At 37.8% G+C, this 16,843-nt stretch overlaps 1 protein-coding gene across 1 annotated transcript in view; it reads right to left on the bottom strand.

Annotated features, from left to right (window-relative positions):
• The window catches only part of AGBL4 (AGBL carboxypeptidase 4), a 1,457,998-nt gene that overhangs the window by 1,350,706 nt on the left and 90,449 nt on the right, over window positions 1–16,843 (bottom strand). Inside the window, exon 2 of the mRNA XM_052638070.1 lies at window positions 13,122–13,244. Within this exon, the coding sequence (XP_052494030.1) occupies window positions 13,122–13,244 (123 nt within the window). The remainder of the gene's footprint in view (window positions 1–13,121; window positions 13,245–16,843) is intronic.

The following is a 16,843-nucleotide window of genomic DNA, read 5'->3' as shown; positions in this document are numbered from 1 at the left end:
ATGAAACCAAGCCATGCCTGCAGGGCAACCCAAGATGGGCGGGTCATGGTGGAGAGGTCTGACAGAATGTGGTCCACTGGAGAAGGGAATGGCAAGCCACTTCAGTATTCTTGCCTTGAGAACCCCATGAACAGTATGAAAAGGCAAAATGATAGGATACTGAAAGAGGAACTCCCCAGGTCAGTAGGTGCCCAATATGCTACTGAAGATCAGTGGAGAAATAACTCCAGAAAGAATGAAGGGATGAAGCCAAAGCAAAAACAATACCCAGTTTTGGATGTGACTGGTGATAGAAGCAAGGTCCAATGCTGTAAAGAGCAATATTGCATAGGAACCTGGAATGTCAGGTCCATGAATCAAGGCAAATTGGAAGTGGTCAAACAAGAAAAGGCAAGGGTGAACGTCGACATTCTAGGAATCAGAGAACTAAAATAGACTGGAATGGGTGAATTTAACTCAGATGACCATTATATCTACTACTGTGGGCAGGAATCCCTCAGAAGAAATGGAGTAGCCATCATGGTCAACAAAAGAGTCCAAAATGCAGTACTTGGATGTAATCTCAAAAACGACAGAATGATCTCTGTTCGTCTCCAAGGCAAACCATTCAATATCACAGTTATCCAAGTCTATGCCCCAACCCGTAACGCTGAAGAAGCTGAAGGTGAACGGTTTTATGAAGACCTACAAGACCTTTTAGAACTAACACCCAAAAAAGATGTCCTTTTCATTATAGGGGACTGGAATGCAAAAGTAGGAAGTCAAGAAACACCTGGAGTGACAGGCAAATTTGGCCTTGGAATGCGGAATGAAGTATAGCAAAGACTAATAGAGTTTTGCCAAGAAAATGCACTGGTCATAGCAAACACCCTCTTCCAACAACACAAGAGAAGACTCTACACATGGACATCACCAGATGGTCAACACCGAAATGAGATTGATTATATTCTCTGCAGCCAAAATGGAGAAGCTCTATACAGTCAACAAAAACAAGACCAGGAGCTGACTGTGGCTCAGATCATAACTCATTACCAAATTCAGACTCAAGTTAAAGAAAGTAGGGAAAACAACTAGACCATTCAGGCACGACCTAAATCAAATCCCTTATGATTATACAGTGGAAGTGAGAAATAGATTTAAGGGCCTAGATCTGATAGATAGAGTGTCTGATGAACTATGGAATGAGGTTTGTGACATTGTGCAGGAGCAGGGATCAAGACCATCCCCATGGAAAAGAAATGCAAAAAAGCAAAATGGCTGTCTGGAGAGGCCTTACAAATAGCTGTGAAGAGAAGAGAGGTGAAAAGCAAAGGAGAAAAGGAAAGATATAAGCATCTGAATGCAGAGTTCCAAAGAATAGCAAGAAGAGATAACAAAGCCTTCTTCAGCGATCAGTGCAAAGAAATAGAGGAAAACAACAGAATGGGAAAGACTAGAGATCTCTTCAAGAAAATTAGAGATACCAAGGGAACATTTCATGCAAAGAAAGGCTCGATAAAGGACAGAAATGGTCTGGACCTAACAGAAGCAGAAGATATTAAGAAGCGGTGGCAAGAATACACAGAAGAACTGTACAAAAAAGATCTTCACGACCCAGATAATCATGATGATGTGATCACTAATCTAGAGCCAGACATCTTGGAAAGTGAAGTCAAGTGGGCCTTAGGAAGCATCACTACGAATACAGCTAGTGGAGGTGATGGAATTCCAGTTGAGCTGTTTCAAATCCTGAAAGATGATGCTGTGAAAGTGCTGCACTCAATATGCCAGCACATTTGGAAAACTCAGCAGTGGCCACAGGACTGGAAAAGGTCAGTTTTCATCCCAATCCCAAAGAAAGACAATGCCAAAGAATGCTCAAACTACCGCACAATTGCACTCATCTCACATGCTAGTAAAGTAATGCTCAAAATTCTCGAAGCCAGACTGCAGCAATACACAAACCGTGAATTCCCTGATGTTCAAGCTGGTTTTAGAAAAGGCAGAGGAACCAGAGATCAACTTGCCAACATCCGCTGGATCATGGAAAAAGCAAGAGAGTTCGAGAAAGACATCTGTTTCTGCTTTCTTGACTATGCCAAATCCTTTGACTGTGTGGATCACAATAAGCTGTGGAAGATTCTGAAAGAGATGGGAATACCAGACCACCTGACCTGACTCTTGAGAAATCTGTACGCAGGTCAGGCAGCAACAGTTAGAACTGGACATGGAACAACAGACTGGTTCCAAATAGGAAAAGGAGTACGTCAAGGCTGTATATTGTCACCCTGCTTATTTAACTCCTATGCAGAGTACATCATGAGAAACGCTGGACTGGAAGAAACACAAGCTGGAATCAAGATTGCCGGGAGAAATATCAATAACCTCAGATATGCAGATGACACCACCCTTATGGCAGAAAGTGAAGAGGAGCTAAAAAGCCTCTTGATGAAAGTGAAAGAGGAGAGTGAAAAAGTTGGCTTAAAGCTCAACATTCAGAAAACGAAGATCATGGCATCTGGTCCCATCACTTCATGGCAAATAGATGGGGAAACAGTGGAAATAGTGTCAGACTTTATTTTTGGGGGCTCCAAAATCACTGCAGATGGTGACTGAAGCCATGACATTAAAAGACACTTACGCCTTGGAAGAAAAGTTATGACCAACCTAGATAGTATATTCAAAAGCAGAGATATTACTTTGCCGACTAAGGTCTGTCTAGTCAAGGCTATGGTTTTTCCTGTGGTCATGTATGGATGTGAGAGTTGGACCGTGAAGAAGGCTGAGCACCGAAGAATTGATGCTTTTGAACTGTGGTGTTGGAGAAGACTCCTGAGAGTCCCTTGGACTGCAAGGAGATCCAATCAGTCCATTCTGAAGGAGATCAACCCTGGGATTTCTTTGGAAGTAATGATGCTAAAGCTGAAGCTCTAGTACTTTGGCCACCTCATGCAAAGAGTTGACTAATTGGTAAAGACTCTGATGCTGGGAGGGATTGGGGGCAGGAGGAGTAGGGGACGACAGAGGATGAGATGGCTGGATGGCATCACGGACTCAATGGGCGTGACTCAGAGTGATCTTCAGGAGTTGGTGATGGACAGGGAATCCTGGCGTGCTGTGACTCATGGGGTGGCAAAGTGTCGGACACGAATCAGTGACTGAACTGAACTGAACTGAACTGAATATACAGTATTTGTCTTTCTCTTTCTGACTTACCTCATCATCCACCTCATTAGAATTGACTCAAATGTGTTCCTTTTATAGCAGAGTAATATTCCATTGTGTATATGTACCACAACTTTCTTATCCATTCATCTGCCAATGGACATCTAGCTTGCTTCCATGTCCTACCTATTGTAAACAATGTTGCTATGAACATTGGGGTACCTAATTGAAAAGAAAGTGAAGTCGCTCAGTCGTGTCCAACTCTGCAACCCCATGGACTGTAGCCTACCAGGCTCCTCTGTCCATGGGATTTTCCAGGCAAGAGTGCTGGAGTGTATTGCCATTTCCTTCTCCAGGGGATCTTCCCAACCCAGGGATTGAACCTGGGTCTCCCGCATTGTAGACAGACACTTTACCATCTGAGTCACCAGTTCTGGTTTCCTCATGGTAAATGCCCAGCAATGGGATTGCTGGATCATATGACATTTCTATTCCCAGTTTTTTAAGGAATCTCCACACTGTTTTCTATAGTGGCTGTACCAGTTTGTATTCCCACCAGCATGTAAAAGCGTTCCCTTTTCTCCATACCCTCTCCAGCATTTACTGTTTGTGGACTTTTTCCTTATCTCTTGTAATATTCTTTATTTTAAGGTCTATTTTTTCTGATATGAGGATTATTACTCCAGCTTTCTTTTTATTTCCATTTGCATAGAATATATTTTTTCCATCCTCTCACTTTCAGTCTTTAGAGCTGAAGTAGGTCTCTTGTAGACAGCATATATATGGGTCTTGTTTTTGTATCCATTCAGCCAGTCTGTGTCTTTTGGTTGGAGTATTTAATCCATTTACATTTAAAGTAATTATTGATAGATATGTTCCTATTGCCATTTTCTTAATTGTTTGTGGTTTGTTATTGTAGGTCTTTTTCTTCTCTTTTATTTCCTGTCTATATAAGTCCCTTTAACATTTGTTGTAAAGCTGGTTTGATGGTACTAAATTCTCCTAGCTTTTGCTTGTCTGTGAAGCTTTTGATTTCTTCGTCAATTTTGAATGAGATCCTTGCTGGGTACAGTAATCTTGGTTGTAGATTTTTCCCTTCAGTACTTTAAATATATCCTGCCATTCCTTTCTGATAGCTTCCTGATAGCTCAGTTAGTAAAGAATTTGCCTGCAATACAGGAGACCCTAGTTTGATCCCTAGGTCGGGAAGATCTGCTGGAAAAGGGATAGGCTACCCACTCCAGTATTCTTGGGCTTCCCTTGTGGCTCAGCTGGTAAGGAATCTGCCTGCAATGCGGGAGACCTGGGTTCGATCCCTGGGTTGGGAAGAGAAAGACTGGAAAAGAGAAAGGCTACCCACTCCAGTATTCTTGCCTGGAGAATTCCATGGACTACACAGTCGCAAAGAGTGGACACGACTGAGCGACTTTCACTTCACATTCCTTTCTGGCCTGAAGAGTTTTCACTGAAAGATCAGCTGTTAAACGTATGGGGTTTCCCTTGTATGTTACTTGTTGCTTTTCCCTTTCTGCTTTTAATATTCTTTCTTTGTATTTAAGCTTTGTTAGTTTGATTAGTCTTAGTGAGTTTCTCCTTGGGTTTATCCTGGATGGAACTCTCTGTGCTTCTTGGACTTGATTATTTCCTTTTCCATGTTGACAGTTTCAACTATAATCTCTTCAAAAATTTTCTCATACCGTTTCCTTTTCTCTTCTTCTTCTAGGACCCCTATAATTCGAATGTTTGCATGTTTAATGCTGTCCCAGAGGTCTCTGAGACTATCCTAAGTTCTTTTTCATTCTTTTTACCTTATTCTGCTCTTCAGAAGTTATTTCCACCATTTTATCTTCCAGCTCACTTATCCATCTTCTGCCTCAAATATTCTGCTATTGATTCCTTCTAGAGTCTTTTTAATTTCAGTAAATGTGTTGTTTGTCTCTGTTTGTTTATTCTTTATATCTTCTAGGTTTTTGTTAAGTGTGTTAATTGATTCTTGCATTTTCTCCATTGTATTTTTGAGGTTTTGGATCCTCTTTACTATCATTACTCTGAATTCTTTTACAGGTAGTTTACCTATTTCCTCTTCATTTATTTGGACTGTGTGTTTCCAGGTTGTTCCTTCATTTGCACAGTATTGAACTCCAGGAGTTGGTGATGGACAGGGAGGCCTGGCGTGCTGCAATTCATGGGGTCGCAAAGAGTCGGACACAACTGAGCGACTGAACTGAACTGAACTGAACTCTCTGCCTTTGCCTCTTCTTTTTTTTTTTTTTTTTAACTTATTGTGTTTGAGGTCTTCTTTCCCCAGACCTCAAGGTTGAATTCTTTCTTCCTTTTGGTTTTTTCCCTCTGTGGGTAAGGTTGGCCCTGTGGTTTCTGTAAACTTCGTGTAGGGTATGACTTGTGCTTGTGTTCAGGTTGGAGGAGGCAATTTTTTTTTCCCCCTCTGTTGGGCAGGGCTGTGTGAGGTGGTAATCCTGTCTGTTGATTGTTTGGTTTGTATTTTTGTCTTGTTGGTTATTTGGATAGGGCCTCCTGCACAGGATGCCACTGGAAGTTGGGTAATGCCAGGTCTTGTATACAGGTGGTTGCCTTTGTGGGAGTTCTCACTAATTAATTCTCCCTAGGGTTAGGAGTTCTCTGGTAGTCTAGGATCTTTGAGTCAGCACTCCCATTCCAAAGGCTCAGGGCTTGATCTCTGGCTGGAGAACTGAGATTCCACAGATGGTTTGTTACGGCATTAAATGGCATTAAAACAAACAACCAAAAATAAGAAAGAAAAGAGGCACCCCAGACAAACGGCAATTACAAAATCAGGCAAATAATAACTAAAATAATGAAATATACACACATACATATACATCCATAAACAAAATCAAAACAGTTCAAAAAAAAAAAAAAAATGAAGTACAACAGACTGACCCAGCACACAAAGCAAACCAAAAATGGTATCAGCCAGTTAAAAACAATACTAACTACAGCACAAACTGGAAAACAAAACTAAAGCAAGGTGCCAACTGGGAAATAAAGCAACAAAAACAAAACAAACAATATTGTTTGTAGACTTTTTGATGATAGCCATTCTGACATGTGAGATGATATCTCGTGGTGATTTTGATTTGCATTTCTCTAATAATGAGTGATGCTGAGCATCTTTTCACATGTTTATTAGTCATCTGTATGTCTTCTTTGGAAAAATGTCTGTTTTAGGTCTTTTGCCCACTTTTTGATTGGGTTGTTCATTTTTCTAGTATTGAGCTGCAAGAACTGCTTGTACATTTTGGAGATTAATTCTTTGTCAGTTGTTTCATTTGCTATTATTTTCTCCCATTCTGAGGGCTGTCATCACCTTGCTTAAAGTTTCCTTTGTTGTGCAAAAGCATTTAAGTTTAATTAGGTCCCATTTGTTTATTTTTGCTTTTATTTCCATTATTTTGGGAGGTGGGTCATAGAGGATCTTGGCTGTGATTTATGTCAGAGAGTGTTCTGACTATGTTTTCCTCTAAGAGTTTTATAGCTTCTGATCTTACATGTAGGTGTTTAATCCATTTTGAGTTTGTTTTGGTTTATGATGTTAGAAAGTGTTCTAGTTTCATTCTTTTACACATAATCATTTTTCCCAGCACCACTTGTTGAAGAGACTATCTTTTCTCCATTGTGTATCTGCTAACATCTTAACCATACTTACCACAGGGAGGGAAAAGGAGATGCCTATGTTGACTATGTAAGGTAATGGATGTGTTAATTATCATGAACTTGCTAAGTATTTGACAATATTCATTTATATCAAATCATCACATCATCACACCATATACTTTAAATTTACACAATTATTTTGTAAATTATTCCTCAATAAAAGTTTTAAAAAAAGTATATCAGTCAACGGCATATCTAAAAAGAAAAGGTGTAACTGAGGCATTAAGCTAAAAACTCTGATTTCTAATGCAGTTATAGCATATTTTCATGCTGCACCAAGAATAAAGAGTATTTTATTTTCTTTTAAAAAGAAAAAAAATTAATTAATCTTTCATTAATCTTGAAAGATTATATAAGTATATGTAATAAAAATCAAATGGGGGAATTAAAAATAAAATGTTTCAAGTTTTTATTCCATTGTTTCAAGTGATAGATTTTCAAGTGATAAACAACTGACCCATATCTTTATTTCCCTGTTGCTTTTTCATGCCACAATAATTTAATGCTACATACTAAATATCTCAGGCTAACCAATCAACCTGAAGAGTGAATTATAGTGCATTTTTCATAATCAATACATGTATATGCATATCAATAATAAAACAAAACTCAAATTACATATGATGGTAACCAAACATAGTATTTATTTGGATGGCTTATTTTAAAATGGTACACTTTTCTTTTTTATTTATCATAACACCTTTTCCTATATATCTTTTTACCTAATGATAAATTTTCAAGAATATCTCTATTATCCATATGTCATAAGTTGACCTATAATAAGGTAATACATATATGTAATACATATATAAAAATATGGCCTTTGGAGTCAGGAAATTCTCAGTTTCAAATTTGACTACACCACTTGTTAGCCATGTAATTGAAAGTAAATAACTTTACCTTTTTGAGTATCAGCTTCCTCACTTACAAGTAGAGATATAGTATCTCAGAAGGCTTGTGTGTATTAAATGAGATAAATTATGTAAATCTATCATTTCTTACAGGGTATGGTTAAACAATAAATAACAAAATTATTATTATTGGTTTTTTCCCTTAATGTTCTTGTTGCTATTGTTAAAATTGTTTTAATGTAAAATGTTTTTATTAATCTTAAAATCTTACTTTATGACGATTATTTTATTCTCTGTCTTCCTTCCTTTAAAATTCCTTTGGTTCTTCCTCTCTCTCTCTTTTCTTCTTCTGGAGCTCTAATAATGCATATATTGATATGTTCTATGGTATCCTGTAAGTCCATTAGGCTTTCTTCCCTCTGTTTCATTCTTTTTACTTTTATTCCTCTGATGAAATCATTTCCAATGATGTGTATTCAAATTCTCTGATCCTGTCTTCTACTTTAGTCTGATGTTTAAGTCTTATAGGAAATTTATTCATTTCAATTACTGTGTTCTTTAACTTCATGCTTTCTACTTGGTACTTTCAGTAATATCTATATCTTTGTTGAAATTCTCACTTGGTTCATGCAACATTTTCTTGATTTTGGTAAAAATCTTTATGACAGTTACTTTGAAATATCTGTCAAATGACATAAATTGAAGAAAGCAGGGAAAACCACTAGACCATTCTGGTATGACCTAAATCAAATCCCTTATGATTATACAGTGGAAGTGAGAAATAGATTTAAGGGACTAGATCTGACAGATAGAGTGCCTGATGAACTATGGAATGAGGTTCATGACATTGTATAGGAGACAGGGATCAAGACCATCCCCATGGAAAAGAAATGCAAAAAAACAAAATGGCTGCCTGGGGAGGTCTTACAAATAACTGTGAGAAGAAGAGAAGCGAAAAGCAAAGGAGAAAAGGAAAGATATAAGCATCTGAATGCAGAGTTCCAAAGAATAGCAAGAAGAGATAACAAAGCCTTCTTCAGCGATCAATGCAAAGAAATAGAGGAAAACAACAGAATGGGAAAGACTAGAGATCTCTTCAAGAAAATTAGAGATACCAAGGGAACATTTCATGCAAAGATGGGCTCGATAAAGGACAGAAATGGTCTGGACCTAACAGAAGCAGAAGATATCAAGAAGAGGTGGCAAGAATACATGGAAGAACTGTACAAAAAAGATCTTCATGACCCAGATAATCATGATGATGTGATCACTAATCTAGAGCCAGACATCCTGGAATGTGAAGTCAAGTGAGCCTTAGAAAGCATCACTACGAATACAGCTAGTGGAGGTGATGGAATTCCAGTTGAGCTGTTTCAAATCCTGAAAGATGATGCTGTGAAAGTGCTGCATTCGATATGTCAGCAAATTTGGAAAACTCAGCAGTGTCCACAGGACTGGAAAAGGTCCATTTTCATTCCAATCCCAAAGAAAGGCAATGCCAAAGAATGCTCAAACTACCGCACAATTGCACTCATTTCACACACTAGCAAAGTAGTGCTCAAAACACTCCAAGCCAGGATTCAGTAATACATGAACTGTGAACGTCCAGATGTTCAAGCTGGTTTTAGAAAAGGCAGAGGAACCAGAGATCAAATTGCCAACGTCCGCTGGATCATGGAAAAAGCAAGAGAGTTCCAGAAAAACCTCTATTTCTCCTTTATTGACTATGCCAAAGCCTTTGACTGTGTTGATCACAATAAACTGTGGAAAATTCTGAAAGAGATGGGAATACCAGACCACCTGACCTGACTCTTGAGAAACCTATATGCAGGTCAGAAAGCAACAGTTAGAATTGGACATGGAACAACAGACTGCTCCTAAATAGGAAAAGGAGTACGTCAAGGCTGTATATTGTAACCCTGTTTATTTAACTTACATGCAGAGTACATCATGAGAAACGCTGGACTGGAAGAAGCACAAGCTGGAATCAAGATTGCCGGGAGAAATATCAATAACCTCAGATATGCAGATGACACCACCCTTATGGCAGAAAGTGAAGAGGAACTAAAAAGCCTCTTGATGAAAGTGAAAGAGGAGAGTGAAAAAGTTGGCTGAAAGCTCAACATTCAGAAAACGAAGATCATGGCATCTGGTCCCATCACTTCATGGCAAATAGATGGGGAAACAGTGGAAACAGTGGCTGACTTTATTTGGGGGGGCTCCAAAATCACTGCAGATGGTAACTGCAGCCATGAAATTAAAAGACACTTACTCCTTGGAAGGAAAGTTATGACCAACCTAGACAGCATATTCAAAAGCAGAGACATTGCCAACAAAGGTCCATTTAGTCAAGGCTATGGTTTTTCCTGTGGTCATGTGTGGATGTGAGAGTTGGACTATAAAGAAAGCTGAGCACTGAAGAATTGATGCTTTTGAACTGTGGTGTTGGAGAAGACTCTTGAGAGTCCCCTGGACTGCAAGGAGATCCAACCAGTCCATCCTAAAGGAGATCAGTCCTGGATGTTCTTTGGAAAGAATGATGCTGAAGCTGAAGCTCCAGTACTTTGGCCACCTCATGTGAAGAGTTGACTCACTGGAAAAGACCCTGATGCTGGGAGGCATTTGGGGCAGGAGGAGAAGGGCACGACAGAGGATGAGATGGCTGGATGGTATCACCGACTCGATGGACATGAATTTGAGTGAACTCTGGGAGATGGTGATGGACAGGGAGGCCTGGCGTGCTGCAATTTATGGGGTCATAAAGAGTCAGACATGACTGAGCGACTGAACTGACTGAACTAACTGACTGAAATCATATAATTCCATTTCATCAGAGTCAGTTTCTGGTAGTACTAGAACTACCATGTGCTAGAGAACAAAAATTAATAAGAAACCGTCACTGACTTCAAGGAATTTTTAGCAATAAGGAAAAAGAGATTATTAAATGACTGCAATGCAATAAAAGCTATCATGGAAAAGGCCTGTAAGTCACAGGAAAGGTGCCTGCAAACATAAGGTAGAGATAGTCAAACCCGCCTAAGAGGTACTGTTTCTCAGAGAAAGAAATACTGGCCTGAGTCTAAATTAACATTTTACCAAGTAAACAAAGAATCTGGGACACAGAGAAAATAGCATCCACTAAAGTATGAAGGCTTGAGAGAAGTTGAACTAGGACAACTAAGTCAGACTAGAGAAGTTAGACTAGAGAAGTTGGACTAGAAATTGGATAACTGGTTGAACTAGTTGGTGGGCTAGATAATAATGAGCAATTAAATATGGCTTTTTCATCAAACCTATCAGAAAATTAATCTTTCCACAGACTTCTGTTGTTTAAACTACTTCATTCAACAAATACAGAATTAAATTTGCTTAATTTTGTAAGCACTCTGCCTGGTTCAATAAAAGGACATGGATTAACCATTCTCAGATTCTACCCAGAAGCATGTTATAGTCTAGAAGAAAAGAGTAACAGAAACTTTTAAAAATCATAAAAAATGTCAGGTATCTCTCAAGATAAAATTAGGGTGGTGTAGATGTTTTTCCAGGGAAAATAATACTTGCGTGGAAGGGCATATGGAAAGAAAACATATCAGGAATTCATAGGAGAGTTCATATTTGCCCTACAGATCTTATTTCTCATAAGAAACACAGATTAGTTATCCACCAGCTTAGGAACAGGCAATGTACATATTACATATTTTACATATTATAATGTGCACCTTATATATTACACAACTCTGAAAGAAAGAAAATAGAAGCCTATCTGAAGGCAATAAACTTCATCCACATGAACTCAGCCCTCCATATCCATGGGTTCCACATGTCCAGATTCAATGAACCAAAGATCAAAAAAAATTTTTTTTCAATTCTAAGGTGCCAGAAGGAAAAACTTGAATTTGCCAGTTGCTGGTAACTACTTACATAGCATTTACACTGCATAAGATATTATAAGTAATCTAGAGACAATAATGCATACAGGAGGATGTGCATAGGTTACACACAAATATTACATCATTTTATATGAAGGACTTGCATATCTGTGGATTTTGGCATCCACACAGGTCCTAGAACCAATCCTACCCAGGCACCAAAGGATAGCTATACAAGATTCAAAGAAAGTACAATACGTTGTTCCCAATTATGTTGACAGTGTCCAAGTCTGACTGGAAAGACAACACTACAATACTGTGTTATAGATTAAATTACATATCCCCAAAATTTGTATATTGATGTCTTAGCCCTGTGACTCTACTAAGAGGTTTTCTATAGAAGGAATCATGTTAAAATCAGGTCATGAGAGTAGGCCCTAGTCCAATATGACTGATATCCTTATAAAAAGGGAATATTTAGAGACAGACATGTACACACAGAGAATGCCTGTGAAAATGAAGGCAGAAATCAGGATGGTATTTCTACAGACCAAGGAACACCAAAGATTGCTAGCAAACTATAGAAAGCTAGAGGAGAGACACTAAACAGATTCTTCTTCACAACCCTTAGAAGGAACCAACACTGTCAACATCTCAATCTCAGACTTCTGTCCTCCAGAATTCTGAAACATTAAATTTCTTTTTTGTAAGTCAATCAGTTTATGGTTCTTTATAAAGGTAGCCCTAAAATACTAAAACAACATAGAATAAACAAAAGGGAAAATCCTGCATAAACAATTTTTCAGTTGTTGGTATAAACAGCCATGGTTCTTAGGGTTCAGAGAACTTTCATAACTAAAATGTCCCTTCAATCATGCATACCCACAAACGTGCAAGCACAACATTCAAAACCCAAAATAATCAACAATTATTTTTTAAGCAAAATTATGTTTAATTTCTCATTAATATTTTTAAGATATTCTGAATACACACTATACGCTTACATTCCATTCAGAGTGTGAGGCTCAAGGAAATTAACAAGATTCAGTTACTACTGGATGGAAGTTCACAATCAAGCCCTGAGTTTCCCTATCAGAATTCTCATAGCATTTGCTATGTATGAAGTATATTACTTTTTCTGTTTTATTCAACTGAATCTATTCTTTAACTTTTTTTATAGAGAAGCCTCCTCTCAGAATGACTAAGAGCCATATAGTAGATATTCAATATCAATGATTTATCAAGTAGTCAAATTATATTAATTTTTCCCAAAAGAAATAATATCTAGATAAGCATTTGATAAAATATAAAGTCCTCTATAAGTGTTCATTAGTACTATCATTATTTTTCTAATCATTTATGACAACAAAAGCATTATTGTGTTTCACTTTAAGTATTTACAAGTTAATTCATTCAAATTTGATTTTTCACTCATAACTTATTTCATTATGGTAAAAAAAAATTAAAAGGGTTGAATCACATTAAGTGGTCATATGCAGTAAGATTCTAAAAAAAAACTTCACCAGACAATCTCAAAAGAAAAGGTCTTTGATACACTCACCACTTTCAAAGCAAGCATCAAAGATAAGATGTCCTTTCTTGGGCTGTCCACAGTATCCAGTTGGAAGCACCACATATTTGCTCACATTCCCTCCGATGGCATCATCATTTCCCATATCACTGCCTATTGTTCAAAAAATTGGCTCTTGTTAAGCAGAAATCAAAATGCATTTAGTAACACAACTCCAGCAAAAATTTTATCATTACATTCCCCCTCTAATAAACAAGTGCCTGCTTATCCAGGCACTAAAGAAATTAACCACATATTGTGATGAAGTAGAAAGAGAATAGATTTTTAAATCAGAAAGATATGGGCTCAAATCTCATCTCTACTACATATTAATTCTCCATGACACAAGGCAATCAGCTTAATCATTTTAAGCCTCAGTTTCTCTCATCCATAAAAAGGAATGGTAAAATCCATATTTCAAAACTCTGTTATGAAAATTAGGTATGAAAAATATCTCGTATAACCAGTGAAATACAAAAGACGTTCATTAAATTTTGTCAATTATGAAAATAAATGGTAACATTTAACTTGTAACAAATAGCTATTTTATTGTGAATAAAGCCAAAGTTCTATAACTAGTATTATAAATACCTAATATACCAATATCGGAAATAATTTGAGAAACACTGACTTAGTATAAAAGCTATATTTCCTAACAGGAACTTAATTATTTTTAAGTTTTAGAAGTTTCACTTCCACTTAGAATGTAGAAAGCTGGAAAGATCTTCTCCATCTTAACAGAAAAATCCCAGTAAAGAACAAAAACATAACTTATAAAAATCTATCAGAAAACTGAGATTGTAGGGTAACTGAAATTCTAATATCCAAGAAAAGTCAGACTCGACTCTACCAAAAAGGGATGAGAAGCAAGCACTGATTCCCCTATATCAGAGCACAGGATAAAGAAGTGCTGGGTCCCATACAAATGACTAAAAAGAAGTTAATTTTTTAAAAATCACTTAAGGTCAAGTTTGAGGAACATAAGAGAGTAGAAACCCTGGGAGTTACAGGCACAAAAGGAAGTTCACAGCACTGGGGGACTCTCCTACACAAGCCTTCAAGCATTTAGGAGAAAGATTAGAAGCAAGGCAGAAGACTAGAAAATGCCTTTCTTTGTGATGCAGACCTGCAAAGGGAGAATGGCCCCATGAATATCACTTCCCTATAGAAAAAAGGCCCTAAGTCACTAGGGAAGAACAACAAACCTTGTAACCCCAGTGCACAAGTGAGACTCATTGTAAGAGGAGATGTATTAAAAGGAAAAAAATTCTCTACATTTAAGGGAAGACAATATATCAACATTATTGAAGGGCTCAAACCTTGGAGGAGGAGTAAAAATCATTCTCTCACAAAGCGTATCAAAGATACAAGGCAGAATTAAAAGTGTAGAATGAAACTCAACTGAGCTTAACGCCTGACTAAGACAGAAGTCACTCACCTAGAGGCAGACATCCTGGACTGTGAAGTCAAGTGGGCCTTAGGAAGCATAACTAAGAATAAAGCTAGTAGAGGTAATGGAATTCCAGCTGAGCTACTTCAAATCCTAAAAGATGATGCTGTTAAAGTGCTGTGTTCAATATGCCAGCAAATTTGGAAAACTTACCAGTGGTCACAGGGCTGGAAAAGGTCCGTTTTCATTCCAATCCCAAATAAAGACAATCTCAAAAAATGTTCAAACTACTGTACAGTTGTACTCATTTCACATGCTATCAAGAATATGCTCAAAATCCTTCAAGCTAGGCTTCAGCTGTATATGAAATGAGGACTTTCAGATGTACAAGCTGGATTTAGAAAATGCAGAGAAACTAGAGACCAAATTACCAACATCTACTGGGTCATAAAAAAAAGCCAGGGAATGCGGCCCCCCAAAAGAAAAAAGCATTTACTTCTGCTTCATTGACAACCTAAAGCCATTGACTGTGTGGATCACAACAAACTGTGAGAAATTCTTAAAGAGATGGGAATACCAGACCACCTTATCTGACTCTTGAGAAACCTGACGCAGATCAAAAAGCAACAGTTAGAACTGCACATGGAACAGTGGACTGGTTCAAAACTGGGAAAAGAGTACATCAAGGCTGTACATCACTTCACCAAAAAAGGCTTGTATAGTCTAAGCTATGGGTTTTCCAGTAGTCATGTACAGATGTGAGAGCTGAACCATAAAGAAGGCTGAGCACTGAAGAATTGATGCTTTTGAATTGTGGGGCTGGAGAAGACACTTGAGAGTTCCTTGGGCAGCAAGGAGATCAAACCAGTCAATCCTAAAGGAAATCAACCTGAATATTCACTGGAAGGACTGGTATTGAAGCTGAAGCTCCACTATTTTGGCCACCAGATGCAAAAAGCCGACTCATTGGAAAAGACTCTGATGCTGGGAAAGATTGAGGGCAGGAGGAGAAGAGGTCAACAGAGGATGAGATGGTTGGGTGGCAGAACTCAATGGACATGAGCTTAAGCAAACTCCAGGAAATAATGAAGGACAAGAAAACCTGGCATGCTGCAATCCATGGGGTTGCAAAGAGTCAGACACAACTTAGCGACTAAACAACAACAGTATACAGATATAGATAAAATGAAATATTATTCAGCCATAGAAAGGAATGAAATTCTAAGACAAGATACAACATGCATGAACCTTGAAAACATTATGTAAAATGATATAAACCAGACAAGGACAAATACTGTATGATTCCCACTTATATACCTAGATAGGCAAATTCATAGAGAAAGAAAGTAAAATAGAGGTTACCAGGAGTTGGACACAGGAAGGAATGGGAGTTATTATTTAATAGTTAGAGTTTCTGTTTAAGATGATGAAAAGGTTCTAGAAAAGGTTAGTGGTGGTAGTTACACAATAGTGTCAATGTACTTAATGCCACTGAATTGTACAATTAAATGATTAAAATATTAAATGTTAGAAAAACAAAAATCAGTGGTTGTCAGGGACTGCAGATAAGAAGAGGAGTTGACCACAATTTAGCCAATCAGACTGTAAAATCACAATCAAAACTCTGAAATCTTCTTTGACCCCTGACTATCTCAGCAGAGTTATACATACATTTCTTTCATTTGCCAGTGTGGTAAATATGCCGCATGTGTGGTTAGGGGTGGATGTGTACCACAGTGACTTGAAAACTCTTCCTGGAAATCCCTTAAGGTACTTACAGAGATAGAGAGGAAAGCACTTACTAATATGACAACTATTAGCCATGAGAGAATAACTAAGATTAGATCTATAATCCCATCATAAACAACTAGAAAATTGGACAAATATATACAAAATAACTCTTCTCAGAGTTAAATGCTAAGCAGTGCCAAACTGAGACACCTGACAAAGGGGGAAAAATTAGGTGCGTCTAATGATAATACTAGCTTTTAGATTAGTGATACTTTCTGATCTATTGTCCAGGGAGAAGAGGGTTCCCAAGTACAACAGGGTGGTTTACTGTGTTGAAAAGACAGAAGTAAGAGTTTGGAGAGGGATGAGGAAAGTTTGAAGGTCAGACTATTGAAGAGGAGACTGCTATGGGAGTCAGAGCATCAAAAATGTACAGCAATCTGCTTATGACTGTCTAAATGTTAAGCCATATAGAATAAAATTCCATGAGACCAGTCAAAGAGTGACCAGGAAGTTGTAATTTCCTAAGTGCACAGTGCTGGGAAACATTCAACATGCAACCATCCACAGTGGAGAATCCATGTTGAAAATT

This window comes from Budorcas taxicolor, chromosome 3 (assembly GCF_023091745.1).
Source record: "Budorcas taxicolor isolate Tak-1 chromosome 3, Takin1.1, whole genome shotgun sequence".
Taxonomy (NCBI): domain Eukaryota; kingdom Metazoa; phylum Chordata; class Mammalia; order Artiodactyla; family Bovidae; genus Budorcas; species Budorcas taxicolor.
Note: the sequence above shows the minus strand (reverse complement) of the source record. Positions and strands in the feature narration are given on the sequence as shown.